This window comes from Phyllopteryx taeniolatus, chromosome 3, assembly GCF_024500385.1.
Source record: "Phyllopteryx taeniolatus isolate TA_2022b chromosome 3, UOR_Ptae_1.2, whole genome shotgun sequence".
In the NCBI taxonomy this organism is placed as follows: domain Eukaryota; kingdom Metazoa; phylum Chordata; class Actinopteri; order Syngnathiformes; family Syngnathidae; genus Phyllopteryx; species Phyllopteryx taeniolatus.
In genome coordinates, this window is record NC_084504.1 from 13,698,184 (window position 1) to 13,720,722 (window position 22,539).

The 22,539-nt window shown below is 41.2% G+C and overlaps 1 protein-coding gene across 1 annotated transcript in view; it reads right to left on the reverse strand.

The window, feature by feature from the left end:
* The window catches only part of jak2b (Janus kinase 2b), a 50,495-nt gene that overhangs the window by 5,085 nt on the left and 22,871 nt on the right, over positions 1–22,539 (reverse strand). The window contains exons 10-18 of the mRNA XM_061767065.1: positions 22,075–22,261; positions 18,884–19,005; positions 13,830–13,964; positions 6,173–6,260; positions 5,869–5,996; positions 1,479–1,617; positions 1,069–1,220; positions 256–406; positions 19–155 (exon numbers count right to left, since the gene is read on the reverse strand). Coding sequence (XP_061623049.1) covers positions 19–155; positions 256–406; positions 1,069–1,220; positions 1,479–1,617; positions 5,869–5,996; positions 6,173–6,260; positions 13,830–13,964; positions 18,884–19,005; positions 22,075–22,261 — 1,239 coding nt within the window. The remainder of the gene's footprint in view (positions 1–18; positions 156–255; positions 407–1,068; positions 1,221–1,478; positions 1,618–5,868; positions 5,997–6,172; positions 6,261–13,829; positions 13,965–18,883; positions 19,006–22,074; positions 22,262–22,539) is intronic.

The window sequence follows — 22,539 nt, forward strand, 5'->3', positions numbered from 1 at the left end:
CGCCATTGCACGTCATACCTTTCCTAGCTGCTGTAAAAATATGAGGTGTCTCTCTTCAAACTGGGCCGGCTCCTGACTCTCGAAGCCTCCTGTCATCCAGCTGGAAGCTGCAGTCCGGTTGGGAAGGATGTCGCTGTCCACGATCAGCTCATAGTCTGGTGGACACGGGAACAACCGGAGGAAGATTAGGAAAAAACGTGATCTACGTTCATCATCCCCGACAATAACAGAAGCAGTTTGAGGGCAACAACCAACCTGGTGTAAAGAGGCTGTTCAGGTCACGGATGATGGCGCGAAATGTTGGCCGGAACGTTGGCTCGTAGTCCATACAGTTGGTAATCAGGTTGGCCAGCTCGGTCCACTTGGGCGGGGGAAGCTGGTGCTGGTCCTCGTAGAAAAGGCTTTTCTGGAGTTTGGGGAAAAGGGATGTTTAAAATACACAAATTTGGTCATGATTTTTGGTTCAGGATTTTGGTCATGTTTTTCTGGTCAGAAATGTTGGTCCCGATTTCTGGTCACAATATGTAGTCATTTTTTGGTCAGACTTTTTGGGTTAAGAGTTTAGTTATGTTGTTTTAGTCAGAATTGTTGGTCATGATTTCTGGCCATGACTCTTGGTCAGGATTTTGGGTTCGGGTTATGTTTTTTGGTCATGATTTTGTGGTCACAATTCTTGGTCATGATTTTTCATCATGGTATTGGGTCAGTTTTGGATATTTTGGTCATGTTGCCATTACTGAGTGCTTTTTTTTGTCCAATTTGTGGGCACGATTTCCAGTAATTTTCCAGCCACGATTTTTGCTCATGTTCTCTGTCACTTTTTTGGTCATGTGTCTTTGTTACGTGGTCTTTGGTCACATACTTTGGTCAGGATTGATGATCATATACTTGGGTCACATAGTCTTTGGTCACGTGGTCCTTGGTCACGTACATGGGTCACATAAAGTGGTCATCTTTGTTTGGTCATCCTGAACCGTATAAGCAATATAGAAAACGAATGGATGGTTAGATTTTGGTCATGTTCTTTGGTCATGATTGATATCGCCACACAAGTTCTTCAACCATCACCTTGGAGTCATCCAGCGCCGCTAGCGGCCTGTCTCCGCTGCTGCAGAGTTCCCACAGCGTGACACCATAGCTCCACCTGTCACCCGCCAGGCTCAGGTTGGCGGAGTCGTCGATGCACTCGGGGGGTACCCACGGGATCCTCTCTATCAAAACTGGCCGCAAACAAAAATGCACATGACCATCCGTTGACTGTAGAATATTGGCGTTTTTGGTACCTTGACTTACGAGTTTAATTTATCCTGTGACCAAGCTCATAACTCAATTTACTCAAGTACACTTGACCCATTGAAATGACTTTAAATTCCATTCACCATTTTTTTGTTTTTTTACATTTATGATGAAGAAAAATAGCACCAGTTTTATATTATAAAACATTTTCGAAGAGAATGTAAAGGTAGCTGCAGACTCACTGTCTTTAGGCAGGACAGTGATGCTGATGCCAGGGTCGCTAAGCTTGATGAAGGGCGGGTTCCCGGCCCGGCGGTCCTCCTCTCGGATCAGGAGCACGTTTTTAGCGCACACGTTTCCGTGGACAAGGTGCTTCTCTTCCTGCATGTTGGGTGGAAAATAACGTGACGAGCCATTTTGATTTCACATATCAGGAAGCTTTTATTGACGTCTTAAGCAGCATCTACAAAACTAGGCACTTCATTAGGTACACCAATGCTATCTCATGAGATCGAACAAAAAAATTAATCAAAACTTGATTTTTCATCAAACGTGGTTTGTGATAATTTTTTTGTCGACTAAATCGATCTGATCGGCTTGATTGGATCAGCCGATAATTAGAATTTTATGCAAATTTTGTGAGCTGTAATGTCTAAATTCGATGATCGATCAATAACCTCATTGACGTGATCTTCAAATTAAAAGATTATCACTGACACAATCTCCTTTACTCCGGGGACGTTCTGCGCTGCCGTCTTGTAATTTTAACTCGGCAAGCTACCTTATTTTTTTTTAGAACCGTGTTTCGTGACAACATCGCGCGGGCAGCTCTGGCATTACCGTTGCTGTAGCTAGCTTGCTAGCATGGCTATACACAGTGCCGCGCCGCTCCTATTAATCACTCATTATCGCCTCCATGACGGGTTTGTCACCAGATTCAATAACACATACAAGACGTCACCGTAAACGAGATAGTGTCACGCGGGCAGCTCCGTGTTTAGCGAAACGAGTGAACTAGCCGCAGGAACACTTGAGCTTGCGTGCAACGAAGTCAATCACTTATCATCACGACACTAAGTCACTAATCAGCCCTTCCATAGCGGCTTTGTCAACAGATTATTATGTCCAATAATGCACAGACAACCACTGTGTGCTCATGAGAACTTAATTCAACATCGAAGTTGGTTTAGGAGGACACAAAGCACACCAAAACACCATGACACTTTATGGCACTGTGTCGAAACACCTGTCAGATTACGGCATACGGCCATGAGACCAGCAATAAGTAGGTATCTTCAAATCGGTACACTAAAAGCACAAGTTAAATAGCAACAGTGAAACTGAAACGCATAATTGTTTGTAGTCGGATGACATTGTGGTGTCTTACAACACGCTGTTCTGTGGAGATATAATAAGACAGACTCATTGAAGCGTAATGCTCAGCGGTATTTTTAATCATTTGTTTTTGTTTCTAAGCCACGCCTTCAAAATATGTCTTCACATGAAAACGGTCTGTGGCACTCAAAAGTTCGGGGACTGCTGCCTTTTTGAATTATTTTATATTGTGCATTTTTGCAATCTCAGTGCAATGCAAATGTTTTTAATAATTTTGTAATTATTAGATTTCTTTTTTGAAGCATTTATATTAATTTGTGGAATTGCAATACCTTGATTTTAGTGAGTTTAGTACAGTTGTAGCCATGAATTGTCTAATAATTTAGTGACATATGTTATCAGTTTAGTTCAACTCGCTAATCGGTGATAAGCCCCAAAAATACAAAAAAATGTAAATCCTACTTTTTAGTTACGCGTTTCAGTCAAGGTTTTTGGTCACAGTGTTTGAGATGTGTTGTTGTTGTGGGTTTTGGCTATAGTTGGTCATTATATTCGGTTATGGTTTTTTTCTTAGATGTGGTGGTGTGATATGGTCATTTGTTTTTGTCACAGTTTTTAGTCACAGCCATGAATTTGGATCATGGTTTTGGTCACGTTTTGTTCATGAATTTGAACTTAATATTTGGTTGCACCCCCTTTGGCAGCGATGACTGGCTCCAAACGTTTCTTGTATCCATCTACAACCCCAATTCCAATGAAGTTGGGACGTTGTGTTAAACATAAATAAAAACAGAATACAATGATTTGCAAATCATGTTCAACCTATATTTAATTGAATACACTACAAAGACAATATATTTAATGTTCAAACTGCTAAACTTCATTGTTTTTAGCAAATAATCATTAACTTTGAATTTTATGGCTGCAACACGTTCCCAAAAAGTTGGGACAGGGTCATGTTTACCACTGTGTTACATCATCTTTTCTTTTAACAACATTCAATAAACGTTCGGGAACTGAGGACACTAATTGTTGAAGCTTTGTAGGTGGAATTCTTTCCCATTCTTGCTTGATGTACAGCTTCAGCTGTTCAACAGTCCGGGGTCTCCGTTGTCATATTTTACGCTCCATAATGCGCCACACATTTTCAATGGGAGGCAGGTCTGGACTGCAGGCAGGCCAGTCTAGTACCCGCACTCTTTTACTGCGAAGCCACGTTGTTGTAACACGTGCAAAATGTGGTTTGGCATTGTCTTGCTGAAATAAGCATGGGCCTCCATGAAAAAGTTGCTTGGATGTCAGGATATGTTTCTCCAAAACCTGTATGTACCTTTCAGCATGAATGGTGCCTTCACAGATTTGTAAGTTACCCCTGCCATTGGCACTAACACAGCCCCATACCATCACAGATGCTGGCTTTTGAACTTTGCGTCCATAACAGTCCAGATGGTTCTTTTCCTCTTTGGCCCAGAGGACATGACGTCCACAATTTCCAAAAACAATTTGAAATGTGGACTCGTCAGACCACAGAACACTTTTCCACGTTGCATCAGTCCATCTTAGATGAGCTCGGGTCCAGAGAAGCCGGCGGCATTTCTGGGTGTTGTTGATAAATGGCTTTTGCTTTGCATAGTAGAATTTCAAGTTGCACTTACGAATGTAGCGCCGAACTGTATTTACTGACATTGGTTTTCTGAAGTGCCCCGAGCCCATGTGGTGATATCCTTTACACATTGATGTCGGTTTTTGATTTGATGCAGTGCCGCCTGAGGGATCGAAGGTCACGGGCATTCAATGTTGGTTTTCGGCCTTGCCGCTTACATGCAGTGATTTCTCCAGATTCTCTGAACCTTTTGATGATATTATGTACTGTAGATGATAAAGTCCCTCAATTCCTTGCAATTGTACGTTCAGGAACATTGTCCTTAAACTGTTCGACTATTTTCTCACACACTTGTTCACAAAGAGGTGAACCTCGCCCCATCTTTGCTTGTGAATAATTCAGTGAAGCTCCTTTTATACCCAATCATGGCACCCACCTGTTCCCAATTAGCCTGTAGCCCTGTGGGATGTTCCAAACAGGTGTTTGATGAGCATTCTTCAATTTTCTCAGTCTTTTTTGCCACCGATGCCAGCTTTTTTGGAACGTGTTGCAGCCATAAAATTCTAAGTTAATGTTTATTTGCTAAAAACAAAGTTTATCAGTTTGAACATTAAATATCTTGTCTTTGTAGTGTATTAAATTAAATATAGGTTGAACATGATTTGCAAATCATTGTATTCTGTTTTTATTTATGTTTAACACAACGTCCCAACTTCATTGGAATTGGGGTTGTAGATGAAAACCTCCGCCTACCTCTCGGCTCCAAACCCAGCGCTGTAAACAAACGTGTGCTCTCACAAGTAGTCAGGGTTGGGTGTTCCACACAGAGGCAACCAATCAAAGGAAAGAGGACGGTCTTAGCCAAATACGGACCAAGTGCATACAAAAACTGGGACAAACAGAAGTAGCTGTCAGAGGGGCCTTTTCTGGACTCAAAACCAAGGTGTTTTTTATAAATAAAATCGACAGTTTTATACAAAGTCCATGTTAGAATGTCACTCTATAGAGGTCTAAATAGCCAAAATATGGAACCTTTACATGAATATTTTACAACATTTTACCATTCATTCTGCCGCATCACCGTCTCCCATGAATATCCGTGCAGCTCCACGGGCACGGCCATCGGGTGCCTCTGAGACAAGATCATTGTCTCGGCGGAATGATCAGCTGCAGGACTTGGAAGCTACAGTACAACTGCGCATATGCACGTGTAGTATGTCAAATTAGCGTCGGCCGTAACCAAAGGCTAAAAATGGTTAAATATTTTGTAATTTTGTAAAAAGTAAATGCGGCGTGGCAGCAGTTGCAGCTCTTGTCAGGATAAAATTAAGTAGTATCTTATCCTTTGATTCGATGTGATTCAAATCAGAAAATTCTGATTCGGTGTTTGTTTTTTTCGGCAGACTCGAATGTGTGAGACACCACCCATTAGTGCATATCCCTAGTTCTCACCATCGAAGAGGTACTGAAGGCGTATGAAATTGATTGGATGAGTGAGTCAAGGTGTGGGGTGAGTGAAACTAGGGGACGGTAGAGAGAAAGTGACCTTGCATTTGGAGCCAGAAAGCAAACAATTGAATGAAAACATATCGATGACATCATCAGTTAGTCGATGGTCGACTCAACCATAATCACCTTAGTGTCGAAAAAATAAAAACTAATAAAAATGAAGTCATTCAATCTCTATCACATACCAGGAAGTTCATGGCCCAGGCCAGCTGCTTGGCCACCTCCAGCTTCCACAGGATGTTCAGTGAAGTCTTCTTCTTCTTTAAGTAGGTGTCCAGGGAGCCAAACTTCACAGATTCCTGCACCATGATGTCTAAAGAGAGACAATATTAGCTACCCTATTGCTTCTCAATTTAAATCACTAATGTTGGGAACAAACAGAGCCTTGATACATGTGAAATAATATGGTCTTAAATATGAAACACATCCCTTATTATAGAAGAGGTTTGTTCTGGATTACAAATGAGCGAGTGTGTGGTGTTGACTTACTCTCCTCGCCACACACGCAAACGCCATAGTTGAGAACCAAGTGCTTGTGGGAGAGCTGGCTCATCATACTGGCCGCTTCAAAGAAAGACTGCGTTAGAGCAAAAAAACAAAAACAAAAAAAAAACAAGATGTTCATAACAACAGCAAAAGGGCCACAAGTGGAACTAATCCGCACTTCCTTTAACCACATAATGAGGGTAAATGGAGAGCTTTTTCCCAACACATGATAAAGGACAGGATGTCAGATTCCTTGTTTACAGACTGCTATATTTGTTGAAAATGTTCACCAATTTTTGTTTTTTGCAGGATATTGTTCTTCTTTTCCTTTCGGCTTGTCGCCATAGCGTGTCATCCTTTTCCATGTAAGTCTATCTCCTGCATCCTCCTCTCTAACACCAACTGCCCTCATGTCTTCCCCCACGACAAACTTCTCTTTGGTCTTCCTCTAGCTCTCTTGCCTGGCAGCTCCCTCCTCATCACCCTTCTACCAATATACTCACTCTCTATCCTCTGGACATGTCCAAACCATGAAAGTCTGCTCTCTCTAACTTTGTCTCCAAAACATCTAACCTTAGCTGTCCCTTTGATGAGCTCATTTCTAATTTTATCCAACCTGGTCACTCCCAGAGCGAACCTCAACATCTTCATTTCCGCCATCTGCAGCTCTGCTTCCTGTTGTCTCTTCAGTGCCACTGTCTCTAATCCGTACATCCTGGCTGGCCTCACCATTTTATATTACCGTTTTATAAACTTTGTCCTTCATCCCAGCAGAGACTCTTCTGTCACATAACACACCTGACACCTTCCTCCACTCGTTCCAACCTGCTTGGACCCATTTCTTCACTTACTTACCACACTCACCATTGCTCTGGACTGTTGACCCAAAGTATTTAACGTCCTCCACTTTCGCAATCTCTTCTCCCCGTAGCCTCACTCTTCCCCATCCGCCCCTCTCATTCATGTACATTCTGTCTTACTTCGGCTAATCTTCATTCCTCTCCTTTCCAGTACATGTCTCGATCTTTCTAATTGTTCCTCCACCTGCTCGCTGCTTTCACTGAAGTTCACAATGTCATCTGCAAACATCATAGTCCATGGAGATTCCAATCTAACCTCATCTGTCAGCCTATCCATCACCACTGCAAAGAGGAAGGGGCTCGGGGCTGATCCCTGATGCAGTCCCACCTCCACCTTGAACTCCTCTGTCATACCTACAGCACACCTAACCACTGTTCTGCTGCCCTCATACATGTACTGTACTATTCGAACAGACTTCTCTGCTACTCCAGACTTCCGCATCCAGTACCACAGTTCCTCTCTGGGTACTCTTGTCATATGCGTTCTCTAGATCCACAAAGACACAATGTAGCTCCTACTGACCTTCTCTGTACTTTTCCATCAACATCCTCAAGGCAAATAATGCATCTGTGGTACTCTTTCTAGGCATGAAACCATACTGTTGCTAGCAAATACTCACTTCTGTCCTGAGTCTAGCCTCCACTACTCTTTCCCATAATTTCATTGTGTGGCGCATCAACTTTATTCCTCTATAGTTCCCACAGCTCTGCACATCACCCATGTTCTTAAAAATGGGCACCAGCACACTTTTTCTCCATACCTCAGGCATCTTCTCATTGTCACTTCCTGGTCCACCACACTTTGCTCCTTTCCTGGTCCACCACACTTGGCTCCCTCTACTCTTCCTTCTCTCTCTCAATTTCCTCATTCATCAACTCCTCAAAGTATTCTTTCCATATATCCAGCACACTACTGGCACCAGTCAACACAATTCCATCTCTATACTTTATCACCCTAACCGGCTGCACACCCTTCCCATCTCTATCCCTCTGTCTGGCCAACCTGTAGAGAGCCTTCTCTCCTTCTTTAGTGTCCAACCTGGCATACATATCATGTCATGTCATATGCCTCTTGTTTGGCCTTTGCCACCTCTACCTTTGCCCTACGTTGCATCTCAATGTATTCCTTTCTCCTCCCCCCGGTCCTCTCAATGTCCCACTTCTTCTTAGCTAACCTCTTTCCTTGTATGATTTCCTGTACTTTGAGGTTCCACCACTAAGTCTCCTTCTCTCATTTCCTGCCAGAAGATACACCAAGTACTCTCCTGCCTGTCTCTCTGATCACCTTTGCTGTAGTGGTCCAGTCTTCTATAAACTCCTCCTGTCCACCGAGAGTCTGTCTCAGCTCTTCCCGAAAAGCCGCACAACACTCTTCCTTTCTCAGCTTCCACCACATGGTTCTTTGCTCTGCCTTTGTCTTCTTAAGCTTCCTCCCCACCACCATTCATTTTACACACCACCATCCTATGCAAAGTCTACCACTGGCTTGTGCCCCCCATAGGACTGGATTTTTTGCAAGATATACATCGTCTTTTAACAGCCAGCATTGGAAGCTACCACTTTTTTAATTAAAATTAAAATTCTCCGAGGTCAGCACTTATTTAAATCAAAATTGCCTCATTCATTGGCTCCACAGGAGTGCAGTAGGTCATTTGAACGACTTTCAGAAACTAAGAATATTACCTGGAATTGATCCCTTGTCTAAAAACTACAAAAAGACAAATGTTAGTCCAGTGTTGAGTCTAGAATAAAAGCCATTTTACCTTGATTGTGTGATTTAATTCAGTAAGTAACAAAGAATCAAAACATTTACATGTCATAGGTTTTAAATGACCAAAAATAGGGATGGACGAGTATCGGTATTGGGAAGTTATCGGGTACTCATGAAGGCTGCCCATGCCAGCCACCAATACTTAAGAGGCCAAGTAAATGGACCCAAAAAATGTCTTGTCAATTTGACAAACCACAGACAAGAATATTGTCTTGAGTAAGCTGGACAAATTTGAATGAATCAAAAAAAAAAAAAAATTGCAAAGTATTTGAAATCAGGCTTCAAAAAGGTCCAGAACTGAGACCTCCTTTCGGCTTCCAGACGCTGTGGGCGTGTTGCTGAATGCTTTGAAAACCCCGCCCTGCGGAACTTTCAACTTTCAATCAAATACATTCTTTCTCTCCCGGCTCCTAAGCCGAGAGAGGAGAATTCCAAACAATGCACATTGCACATGTTCTCACGGGCCACATAGAGCCACTCTTGGGGGTCAGGCAGCCTCTGACCTCGGCAGCTACGTTGGGACAACTTTCCCTCCTTTGCCTCCATTGAAATTCAGCGAGAAGTGCATGACGCTGCTGTTGTGCCGAAGGGTGCACCATATGCAGCCAGGGGAAATGTGAGGGACCATGGTCCCCCGGATAATTTTTTTTCTCCTCCTCCACGCCCCGCGACGTTGCGGTCAGCAACTGTGAGGCTGACGCCTGCCTCACTATGCACCGTGCATGGCGCCACACCAAGGCAAAGAAACTGTAGCCCACTCACAGCGTTAACAGTTTTGGTTGAACAAATGTTTGTTTTAAATACTGTCAAATGATCAAAGCAAAATTATAAATTTATAAATTACAAATGTAACACCAAGTGATTTACAGAAAAATTGACAAAATTTGAAGTATTTGAGACTGAAGACAAGACTATCTGACTGACAAGACGCATGTTCAACTTACGCACAAAAAGGACTTGGTGTGAGTGACTGTGTAGTCTGCTGATTACTGATGTGTTGGTGCGTGTATGTTTATGTCATTTATGTTTCTTTTCTTGTAATAAAAACCCACAAAGACAAGATTGCTTCCTCACTAAGATTTACCAAAACAGTACGTATGGGACTGCTTCTGGGTCTGGAGGCGGATCGCAGTCTGTTTTAAATGGTCACCACAATCGAGCGAGCCAGAGCGAGCTATTTAGCTCCTTAGCTCACTAGCTAGTTAGCCACGGGCTAGCGAACGTAATAAATAGTTAACTCTCCTTCAAGTGACTCAGTTGTGTGTACAGAGCCAACGTCGTTCCGCCAGCGGGTCGCTGCGTCATGAGCGGGGCGCCGGATGTAACTTTGACAATGAAAAAGTCCAATAAAAAGTCTCTTTTATTTATGGAATGATAACCTGCCCTACTCTGCCTCTGATTGGCTACCGGCTAGCACCAAGGCAGGACTCGTACTTTTAGTGAATAATGCTTTGATGAAGCACTTCAGTACTTTTAGTGGTAATGATTCGTTGAAGCACTTCAGCAACACACACACGCACGCACACAGGTAGGTCAGCAACGCTGTACGTCTGTGGACGCAGATTGATCATGTTTTATGCATCCCTGCTCATTTTTTTGCGTCTCAGACACGGGGCACACAACAAAAGGGATCTCTACATCAGAACTAAAGTCATGTCTTTGTTCACAATTATATGTAATGGTGTTAATTGAAATTGTATGCATCAAAAGTACTAGTGGTATCAGTACTCTGTATTGGCATGTATTCAAGAGTGAACACTGGTACCAGTCTGGGGAAAAAAAAAAAAAGTGTTAATAATCGAACATACATAGCCAAAAGTGGTCACAATAGAGCAAAACAGTAAAATTTATGAACAGTGGCGGAAATAATTATTTGATCTCTCCCTGATTTCGTAAGTTTACCCACTGACAAGACATGAACGGTCTATAATTTTAAAGGTCCCATATTTTACCAAACCAACTTTTTCTAGTATTTGGGATGTTATATTGGCTCTATGGTGCCTAAGTAAACACGTGAACTCCGACTGCAACGGACAATCAAGACTGCTGAAAGGATTGTCGGTACCCCCCTACCCACCCTTGAGGACTTGCACGCTGCTAGAACTAAGACAAGAGCGTGCAAAATCCTCTCAGACCCTGCACATCCCGGTCACCAGCTCTTCGAGCTCCTTCCCTCGGGTAGGCGCTGCCAATCAATGCAAACTAGAACTGGCAGGCATTCCAACAGCTTCTTCCCTCTTGCAATCAACTTCTTAAAACACCTAACCTACAATTCCATTGCAACATGCTGGCAATTTTTTGTCTTTTTGTCTTGGGTTTGTTGTCACATTTCTGTGGGGCCAATTATAGATTACTCGTGCACTCACTGTAGTAGACTCACCACGCTGCACTATTTGCATATCTGTTGTTGACCAATACTGGCCACTCATGCCACAGTAGCATCTGCTCCATTTGCACACTGACTGAGGAGTATCTGCAACATTTGCACAATCAACATTGTCCCAGACTATCGTACTACTCGCTTGAAGTCTCAGCGCCCTTTACACAATGGTCATTGCACTGGACTATTGTAATATTAGTCATTCGAACGGCTCTAAGTGATAGAGGACTCTGCATCTTTTGCACAATTGTCAAAAAATAATAATAATAATGTACCGGCATTACCAGATAACTAGCAACCCTTTATTGCTCAGTGACTGTTTTTCTCAATGTCTTTATGTCTCCAAAGTGTTCTCTGTCAATTGACTGTCTGTTGTCATACTATCTCGGCTCCAATTACCGGAGACAAATTCCTTGTGTTTTTTGGACATACTTGGCAAATAAAGATGATTCTGAAATACGAATTTAAATCATTCCTAAGTTACAGATGTTTTTCTGTCTAGAGGCCTAAAATCAGGTCAGTCGAATTTCTCAAGCTTATCTACGTCACTAGCAAAGATCTCCGCCTTCCCTCTCCACCCCCGAGCCAGCGCTGTCAACATAACTAACGTGTGCACTCACAAGTGGGTCTTCTAAACATGGATGCAACCAATCAGAGGAAAGGGGGCGGTCTGATCCAAATGTGGAGAAAGCAGATACAAAACCCTGAGTAGTTGTCAGAGGGGCCCTTTTCTCGACACGAGTATGACAAAAACAAGGTGTTTTTTTTTTTTTAATGAAATTGACACATACTAAATCCATGTTAGAGAGTCACTCTATGGAGGTCTAAATAGCCAAAATATGGGAACTCAAATGGTATGAGTTTTTAAACAGAGAGAGGATATAAAAGAAACATATATATATATATATATATAAATAAATCTGGAAAATCACGAGAGAGTCAAATTATTTTGCAATTCATTGAGAGAAATAAGTACTTGACCCCCTATCAAAACATTACTTGGTGGAGAAACCATTGTTGTTGTAGCCAGTAGGTGTCACAGATTTCTTGTAGTTGATCACCAGATTTGCACACATCTGAGGAGGAATTTTGGATCGCTCCTCTTTGCAGATCCTCTCCAAATCCTTAAGGTTTCGACGCTGTGCCTTCGGAACTTGGAGCTTCAGTTCCCTCCACAGATTTTCTATGGGATTTATATCTGGAGACTGGCTAGGCCACTCCATGACCTTAATGTGCTTCTTCTTTAGCCACTCTTTCATTTCTGTGGCTGTGTGCTTTGGGTCATTGTCGTACTGGAGGCCTTATCCACGACCCATTTTAAGTTTTCTGGCTGAGAGAAGAAGGTTGTCATCCAGGATTTTACGGTACAAAGCTCCATCCTTATTTCCCTCAATGCAGTGAAGTTGACCTCTCTCCCCTTTTCAGAGAAACCCTCCCAAAGCATAATACTTCCACCTCCATGCTTGACACTGGGGATGGTGTTCTTGGGGTCAGTATGAATTCTTCCCCCTCCAAACGCAGCGAGGCAAACTGATTCCTAACAGCTTGATTTTTGTTTCATCTGACCATATCACCTTCACCCAATCGTTCGCTGAATCATTCAGGTGTTCATTGGCAAACTTCGGACGGGCCTGTACATGTGCCTTCTTGAGCAGGGGGACCTTACAGGCGCTGGAGGATTTTAATTCATTACAGCATAGAGTGTTACCAATCTTTTTCTTGGTGACTATGTTCCCAGCTACCTTGAGATCATTAACAAGCTCCTCCCGTGTAGTTCTGGGCCGATGCCTAAACTTTCTCATGATTATTGATACCCCAAGAGGTGAAATCTTGCGAGGAACCCCAGAACGAGGGAGATTGACAGTCATTTTGTGTTTATTCCATTTTGTAATTATTGCACCAGCAGTTGGCTCCTTCTCACCAAGCTTCTTCCCAATGTTCTTGTAGCCCATTCCAGCCTTGTGCAGGTCTACAATCTTGTCCCTGATGTCCTTAGAAAGTTCTTTGGTGTTGCCCATGATGGAGAGGTTGGTATCGGATTGACTGATTCTGTGGAAAGGTGTCTGTGGGAGCCAGAATTCTTTATTGTTGGAAGGGGATCAAATACTTATTTCACTCAATGAAATGCAAATAAAAATTTATTTATTTATTTATTTATTTTATTTTTTTAATGTGATTTTCTGGATTTTCTTTTAGATATTCTGCCTCCCACTGTTAACATAAATCTAATATTAAAATTACAGACCGCTCATGTTTTTGTCAACAGGTGAACTTACAAAATCAGTGAGGGATCAAATAATTATTTCCTCCACTGTCTTTCTGTCTGTCTGTACAATGTAAACAGTATGTTATAGTGTAGATAATTCAAAAAGCAAAATCCACAACCTCCATACCAAATGATACCCGTAGGTGTCACTGTTGAGTGGTTAACGAAGCATTTAAAATGTTTTAAAATACCTAGAAGGAGAGCTGGGTGAGTAACTGATGTAACCGCTAAATCATTTTCTTTGGGTCACATCCATTTCATATTCATGTTTTGAAAAACTTCATTGAAGGGGGGAAAAAAAATCGACTAAAACAGGAAACTGGATGTTTTTGGGGGGAAAAAAAACCCAGATTTTATTTTAAGGCCTTATCGCTGAATCTTACCTCAGAGTAGTTCCTGTGGGCCTGGTCCAGGATTTTCATGACTACTTCAGTTTGATGTACTAGTCCACAGTCTCTGAGCTCCTTGCGCACGCCTTTGAATATCTTAGTAAACGTCCCTCGGCCAAGGCTCTCCATCTGAGGAACGTCACAGAAAATGCAGGTGTAACAAAATTTTTAAAAAAATTTAAAAAATAAAAGAAAACAAACATTTACAGTGCTGTGAAAATGTATTGGCCCCCTTCTCAAATTCTTATATTTTTGCATAGTTTCCCCACTTTAATGTTCAAGATCATCAAACAAATGTAAATATTAGACAAATAACCCAAGTGAACTTAAAATGCAGTTTTAAAATGATTTCACTTAAGGAAAAAAACTAACTTTTCAGTAAACTGGACCTGTGTGAAAAAGTAATTCCCCCCTTGTTAAATCATTAAGTAATTGTGGCTGATCACGTTTGGTTAAATTTCACGGATAACACCCAAGCCTGACTACTTCCAGACCTGTTCAATCAAGAAATCACTTAAAAAGAACCTGTCTGACAAAATCAAGTCACACATAAGATCTACAAAAGCTGCAACAAAATGCCTCGATCCAAACAAATTCAAGAACATTCAACAAATAAAGTAATTGACATTTATTGGTCTGAAAAGGGTTACAAAAGCCATTTCTAAGGCTCTAGGATTCCAGCGAACCACAGGGAGAGCCATTAACCTCACATGGAGAACACATGGAACAGTGGTGAACCTTCCCAGGAGTGGCCGGCCTATAAAGATTACCGCAAGAGAACAGCAATGACTCATCCATGAGGCCACAAAGGAACTCAGAACAACTTCTAAAGAACTGCAGGCCTCCCTTGCCTCAGTTAAGGTCAGTGTTCATGTTATAACAAAAAAAGAAGAGACTGGGCAAAAATGGCATCCATGGCAGAGTTCCAAGGCGAAAACCACTGCTGATCAAAAAGAACAAAGGCTTGTCTTTCTTTTGCAAAAAAACATCTGAATGATTCCAAAGACTTTCTGGGAGAATATTATATGGACTGACGAGATGAGAAGTTATGCTTTTGGGAAAGTGTGTGTCTCGTTACATCTGGCGTAAATGTAGCACAGCCATCAGTTTGTGACCTCAAGCTGAAGCGCACTTGGGTTCCGCAGCAGGATAACAATCCAAGACGCACAAAAAAGTCAACTCCTGAATGGTTTAACAAAACAAAATGAAGGTTTTGGAGTGGCCTAGTCAAAGTCCAGAATTGAACCTGATTCAAATGGAGTGGCCTTAAAAAGCCCGTTCATGCTCGAAAACCCTCCATTTTTGCTGAATTCAAAAAATTCTGCAACGAACAGTGGGCCAAAATATCTCCACAGAGATGTGAAAGACTCATTGCCAGTTGAATATTGAATGAATATGCTTGATTTCAGCTGTTGCTGCTGAGGATGCCCCAACCCGTTACTTGGTTTAGGGGCCCATTACTTTTTCACACAGGGCCATGTAACTTTGAATATTTATTTTTTATTTTATAAATGAAATTGCCATTTAGAAACAGCATTTTAAGTTTACTTGGGTTATACTTGTCTGATATTTACATTTGTTAAATGATGTAAAACAAAGTGGGGAAAATATGCAAAAATTTAAGAATTTGAGAAGGAGGCCAATACTTTTTCACTGTATGTGTGTGTATATACATATATATATACAGACATAGTGGGTATGGAAAATATTCAGATCCCGTTCAATTTTTCACTCTGTTATATTGCAGCCATTTGCTAAAGTCAGTCGGAATTGTTGATTTTTTTGCAGATTACAAAAGAAAAACTGAAAAAGTATTCAGACCCTTTGCTATGACACTCATATTTAACTCAGGTGATGTCCATTTCTTCTGATCATCCTTGAGATGGTTCTATACCTTCATTGGACTCCAGCTGTGTGTGATTATATTGATTGGACTTGATTAGGAAAGCAAGCCACAGATCTGGTCAAGGTTACAAAAATAATTCTGCTCCACTTAAGGTTCCTAAGAGCACAGTGACCTCCATAACCCTTAAATGGAAGACGTTTGGGATGACCAGAATCCTTTCTAGAGCTGGCCGTCCAGCCAAACTCTCATTCTGGAAAATAATTGACTCAAATCAGTCTGATTCACTTCCTTTTCCACTATTACCAACTTCAAAGGCTAATCCCAAATGCATCCTCCAGGAAAATATTAAGTACAATAGTTTTCAGTTTTTATTAGCCATTTCTGAATTTGAAGTTAGTTCATTGTGTTGTGACATAATCCCTAACATGGCTCAGTCGCTTAATACATGTAACATTAACAGCCGTAAAACTAATTTGATAATTGTAGCCCCGTTTCCTAATGAATACAATATGTACTAGCGGATCAACTCTTGTCGCTGATGTTACGTGTGCGTCATGATTCTGCTGGGACCACAACCTGGGCCATGACCCGCAGCACCTCAACGCGAAAATACAAAAGACCAGCGCAACAAATACGACACTAGCTGATCTGATGAGCAAAAATGTTGCTTAAACATAAGAGTAGCAATAGAAGATGTCCGCTCCAGAGGTGCTTGGAGGAGCCAAAGATTGTACTCAAGTAAGAGTACTGTTACTTGACAATAAGTTGACTCAAGGATAAGTAGTACTCCAAAAAATTACTTAAAAGTAAAAAGTACACAGTGAAATAATTACTCAATACCGAGTAAATAGTAACTTCAGATTTTTTTAACCACAGCCTGAGCATCAATAAAAAAAATTACAAACTCAAATGTGAATGTGCAAATTCTGATGTTGATGTATGTGCGTGTATGCACAGTCAAAACTACAACAAAACATCTGCAATTTACTGCACGTTTTTTTCTAAAGTCATAAGTGAGCAGGAATATCCACGCTTGGGCAGACAATGCCAGACAAATACTACAATACAAGAAAGCTGCTGTTTTGTTCGTCTAAATGTGAACGAGTAGCGCGCCGTTGCCTTCAGGGTAACGGCAACCTTCCAAAAAATGGTGGCCACTCAGGCGCGACGATCAGCCGGGCTGGTTTATCTAGTGTCAATACCTACCATAATTTCTCGTGTATAACGCACATTTATTTTCCCTCAAAAATTGTCAAAAGTCACATTTTAGAAATTATGCTGCCATCTAGAGGTTATGAAAAAGCTGTACACTTTCATTCCAATATGCCACGTCCACCTAGAGGTTATGAGAAAGGTGAAGCCTACAGTTTCATTCCAATATGACAGGGGGTATGACTGCATATATGTGCAGTTGTGCTCATAAGTTTACATACCCTGACAGAATTTGGGAAACATGTTTTTAAATACGACTGATGACTGAACAATGACCATCATTAATTTTTTTATGGTTATGTTTTGTTTAATTATAATGGTTTTCTGAAATGCTTGACAGTTTAATTTGAATCTCATTAAAATAAAATTAAATATGTTTCGCCTGGGCGGCACGGTGGGTGACTGGTTAGAGCGTCTGCCTCACAGTTCTGAGGAGCAGGGTTCAATCCCCGGCCCCGCCTGTGTGGAGTTTGCATGTTCCCCCCCGTGCTTGCGTGGGTTTCCTCTGGGCACTCCGGTTTCCTCCCACATCCCAAAAACATGCATGGTAGGTTAATTGTCAACTCTAAATTGCCCGTAGGTGTGAATGTGAGTGCGTATGGTTGTTTGTTTGTGTGTGCCCTGCGATTGGCTGGCAACCAGTGTACCTCGCCTCCTGCCCGATGATAGCTGGGATAGGCTCCAGCACTCCCGCGACCCTAGTGAGGAGAGGCGGCTCAGGAAATGGGTGGATGGATGGATGTTTCGCCTGGCCATTCATCTTTTCTTTAAAGATTTGTACCCATCTTACAAATTCTGCCTGGGTAATCAAACATATGAGCACAACTGGGTTTTCTCATTTAATAAATAAAAGTGGGGCTAAATAAAGTAAATAAAGAAACTATTTCGTGTTCAAAAAAGTGCTTAACTTGAGAATAATTATTTGAATAAACTAATAAAATACAGATAATACTTCATGTTTTGATCATATGAGTAGAAGCAAAATCATGCTATGTAAAAATGCATTATACATGGGTAGAAGGGTTTTCCAGAATTTTGAGGTAAACTTTGGGGGTGTGTATTATACATGGGTGCACATTACACAACGAGAAATTACGGTATGAGCGGGAAGCCCAAAAGAAGACGTTGTGTGAGTCATTTGGCTTTCTTGTGTCGTTTGATTGGTGAACTAGACTTAAACGTCACTAGCGCTTAAATTGGATTGGCCCAACCAGCGCCCAATGCAGAAGTCGAAGTCGTAGTCTCGCGCACGAAATAGCTGATAAATAACCAATAATTGATTAATAAAAGTAGCGAGCAACATTTAGATCATTGTAACGGAGTACAAGTACTGTTACTTCTTGACAGCAGAAGCGGCGGAAGTGTTTTTTCTGGTCTCGTTAACTCGTGACTTATCCAAAGGAGGTCCCGAGCGCACAGGCGGAACCTCAGGCCAATGTCCACTGCAGAGTAATATTCACAATTACATGGATGTGTGGAATGGATCTAGCTCCAAGCGTTCAAGGAGCAAAACAGCCTATGACAACACTGACAGCAACGGCGACCCTCCAAGAAAAACTCATCGGAATTATATGATTCACATAAATGGCCTATTTTGAGTTCAAAAGAGCACATTTCCCCGAAAGGAGACTGATTTGCATGTAAGATATATAATATACATACATAGATATATACACACACACACACACACACACACACACACACACAGAGAGAGAGAGTTAACGATAGACCTGGGGGGCGCCATCTAGGGGCATCACACAGGGCGCCACTCAACCCAGCACCGGTACTGCACACCCACATTCATACACTAATGGATGGCTGCTGCCATGAGAGGCGCTGCCAGGCCCACTTAGAGCAATTTTGCCCAAAGAAAGTTCAACAGCGGACAGTCAGAACTGGGATTCGAACCGGTGACTCTTCGGTCACTGGACAACCAGCTCTATCAACTCAGCTGTAAAAAAAAAAAAAAAAAAAAAAAAAAAAAACGTACAAACTCGAGATCTTCCTTCTTGATGGTGTGAAATACCATCTGGCTGACGGGTCGATGCAGTGATGGCGAGGGGGGTATATCGGAAACCTTGTTCCTCCGGCACACCAGCAGGCAAGACTTATCTATTAAAAAAAACAAAACAAAAAACAGAAAAACTGAATTATTGCTTGCCAGTTTTATCTAAAAACATCTTTGTGGCTATAAGGGAACAAATTGACTAATGATTAATCAATGGGATTTTCTATGGTAAATTCGAATACAGTGTTCCCTCACCACTTTGCGCTTCACGTTTTACGCCTTCAGTGCTTCGCGGGTTTTTCCAAAATATTCATCAAAAAAATAAATAAATTCATCAAAAAATAAAAATGAAAAAAATAAAGCCATATCAGCAGCCATATTGCGGAAAGATGCGTTGTTTCATGTTGATGCACGAGAGAGAAGGTTTCCCTGCATGCCAAACAAAGAGATGAGTTGACTCAGAGGCTTTGTACATGCCTGTACTGTACTGTACATGCCACGGGCACTCATACAAGGGGCATGATTGGTTCCCGGCGCGACATCGACCAATGATTTTTGGGGCCGATCCCCTAGTTTAAAAAAAAACGATAACCGATCACCAATCTGATCACATGATGGAGGAATGTGTTTATTTAAATGACCTGTTCATTTACTGTATTTACTTGTGTACTTAATTGCTCGAAAAATTATATTTACAATAAATGTATCTTTGTTCCTCTATTTATGCCAGTGAGGCATAGTGACAGACAGAACAAATGAATGGTCTTCTGTTAGATGGCAGAAAGTAAATACAGTAATTAATGTATCCAATGTATTTTTGTTTGTTGGTGTGCCGTGAGATTTTTCAATTGTAAAATATGTTCCTTGGCTCCATAAAGGTTGGAAATCACTGCTCTAGTCAGGTCATGTATTCTAATCAGTCAGGTCAAACCAACATTACAACATGACAGAGATAATGGGTGCTAACGGTGACCACCAACACACGTTTTCCCCCATTTTGTTCTTACAAACACACAGCGCAATCCATTATTGTTGCCGTCGCCATGGTAACGAGTTTATCCGGCCGCATTTGCGTTGACACAATGAAGCCCAGTGATCAGAAAAAACGGGATGCGGTGGTATCGGAATACAAGATTTTATTGCAGTAGTCTGACAGAGCAAATTTGTCTTGTAGTTTGATCCGGACATTATGTGTTGTCTGTCTCAGACGTGTTGTTTGTTCCACACCGCCAACATGTTTTTTTTTTTTTTAAATAACTTTATTGGCCGTCAGATATTTACAGGACTACGCCAAAAGACACCGACAAGGCTAAAAATAAACTAACTTTTTTATTCAAATACACTGTGCACGATGGCGACACGGAGTAAATGTCTTTAGCGGAGCCAATCAATCGGCGAATTATGACAAAGGCGATCAGCATGAAATCCTAATTATCGGCCGGTACCGGTAAGGCCGATAAAATCGGTGTAAAGTCTAGTAGTAAGTGTGGTAGTATGTTTTTACATAAAATTGATTAGCTCATGCAATACTATGTTTAAATTTGTGTTTAATCCAGTACCGTATTTCCAAAGCACATTTAATTTGCAGCAGAGTTAACTGTTGCATAAATTTTGTGTGAATTTACATGTCTGTCTTTTTCTTTTTAGGCCATTAGTAGCACTAGCAGCAAAGGAGCATCCACATCGATGTGAGCACATTTCCCAAAACATTTGTTGAGCAGCTGGATGTTTAAACCAACTTAAATTACTGCATTTAATTTTGAAGTCTTGTTTTACAGAAAGAAATCTATTATTTTTGTTGTGATGATTGTTGCGCTGCAGGTTTACACATTACAGATTGCATATATTTAAAGTGAATTTTGAAGTGTTTTTTTTTTTTCGAGAAAGAATTCAAGTATCTGTTTTATTGTTGACCTGCAGGTTTTCTTTCACTTAAGGTAGAGTAATCCTTTTGTTTTGATTTATTGTAATTCAACATGGTACACATTTTTAATGGAGCAAATCTTTTCAATGGAAAAAAATCTCTTCATTCAAATATTTCAAAATAATACATTTTATTGGTAATTGCAATACTGTGATAGTTTGATACCGCGACAAAGGGTTTGTACACTTTTTTAGCAATAGTTTGAAATGATTTCCCAAAACCTTTCATTCGTTTCCAAGACCAAAAAATTACCACATTACACTCTGACCACTAAAAATTATTGAGGTACACAAACAAACATTTAATGTTTTTTAGAAATAAAACACTAAATGACTTTACAGGGTCTAAGCATTTTTGCTTTGTTTATGATTTTTTGGTCATGTTTTAGGGGCTTTTTTTTGGTCATGGTTTTGGCCATGTATTTTGTTTTTGTTCTGGTCATTTTTCTTGTCATGGGGGTTTGGGACTCGAGCTTTAGTCTTGGGTTTTAGTCTCGGGTTTTAGTTGTGTTTTATGGTTATGATTTTTTTGTCACATTTTTGGCCTATTTAAGTTATGTTCATCAAGGCTGAGATCATGCTGAGATCACACTCAGCAAACCACAGGCTTGACTGACATGAACTAAACAAGTGACATTAATTCTGTTTCACATCCCCAAAACATGCATGGTAGGTTGACTGAAGACTCTAAATTGCCCGTAGCAGTGAATGTGAGTACGAATGGTTGTTTGTTTATATGTGCCCTGCGATTGGCTGGCGACCAGTTCAGGGTGTACCCCCGCCTCTCGCCCGAAGATAGCTGGGATATGCTCAAGCACGCCCGCGACCCTAGTGAGGATAAGCGGTACGGAAAATTAATGAATTAATGTTTTACTCTAATTTGAAGGCATTATCTGATCATATTTTCTATAGGCAATAGAAAACGGAAAACTCAACACAGAAAACTCAATTTCTCTAGAACCCATCATCCAAGTTCTTGCTGTGTTGTACTCGGGTTGAAGTGGCTATTCTAACCAGACCCCGCATCTTGGCAGACTGTCATTTCCTTGCAAATCTTGTCACGTTGGTATTTTAACACTTAAAGAACATAGCCAGAGTTGGCCTCATTCTCTCTTAGGCCGATACGAAAACACAAATGCATGTTTTCATTAGCAGTCAAATTGATAATTGTAATGCCATGTCACAAAGCTTTTGTATTGAATTGGGAGGAGCACCTAATGTTGTGGCAGGCAGGTATACACAATACTTACCTTTAGATTTAGGACCACAACACTTGCTGAACTGGAAAATGAAGCTGTCCGAGTGCACCGTTTCCTTTTGATAGCAGCCCAATAGATCCTTCAGGCTGCTGAAGTTCCGCTTGGTTCCGGTGAGGTTGAACTCGCCATTAGCCGATCTGGTTATCTGGCAGTGTTTGTACTCGACTGAGTCATACAGCTGGTAGAGGACACCGCAAGGAACAAGCAAAAGCACGCAATCAGATGGAAATCTGGAAGAAGGCATGCAATACGGTATATGTCCAACCTACTTCAGCATTCGGCAAAACAGCTAACCGCACTTTCTCCTTGCTCAGGTGAATGGTGAATAGGACCGTGACATAGCATTTTTTATTTTTTTTATTTTATTAAACACAAGATATCACCACGGTGCTTGTATGCGACAGAGATATTGTGGTTACGTACTTATAAATTGTTTTTATCAAGTTTTTTAAAAAA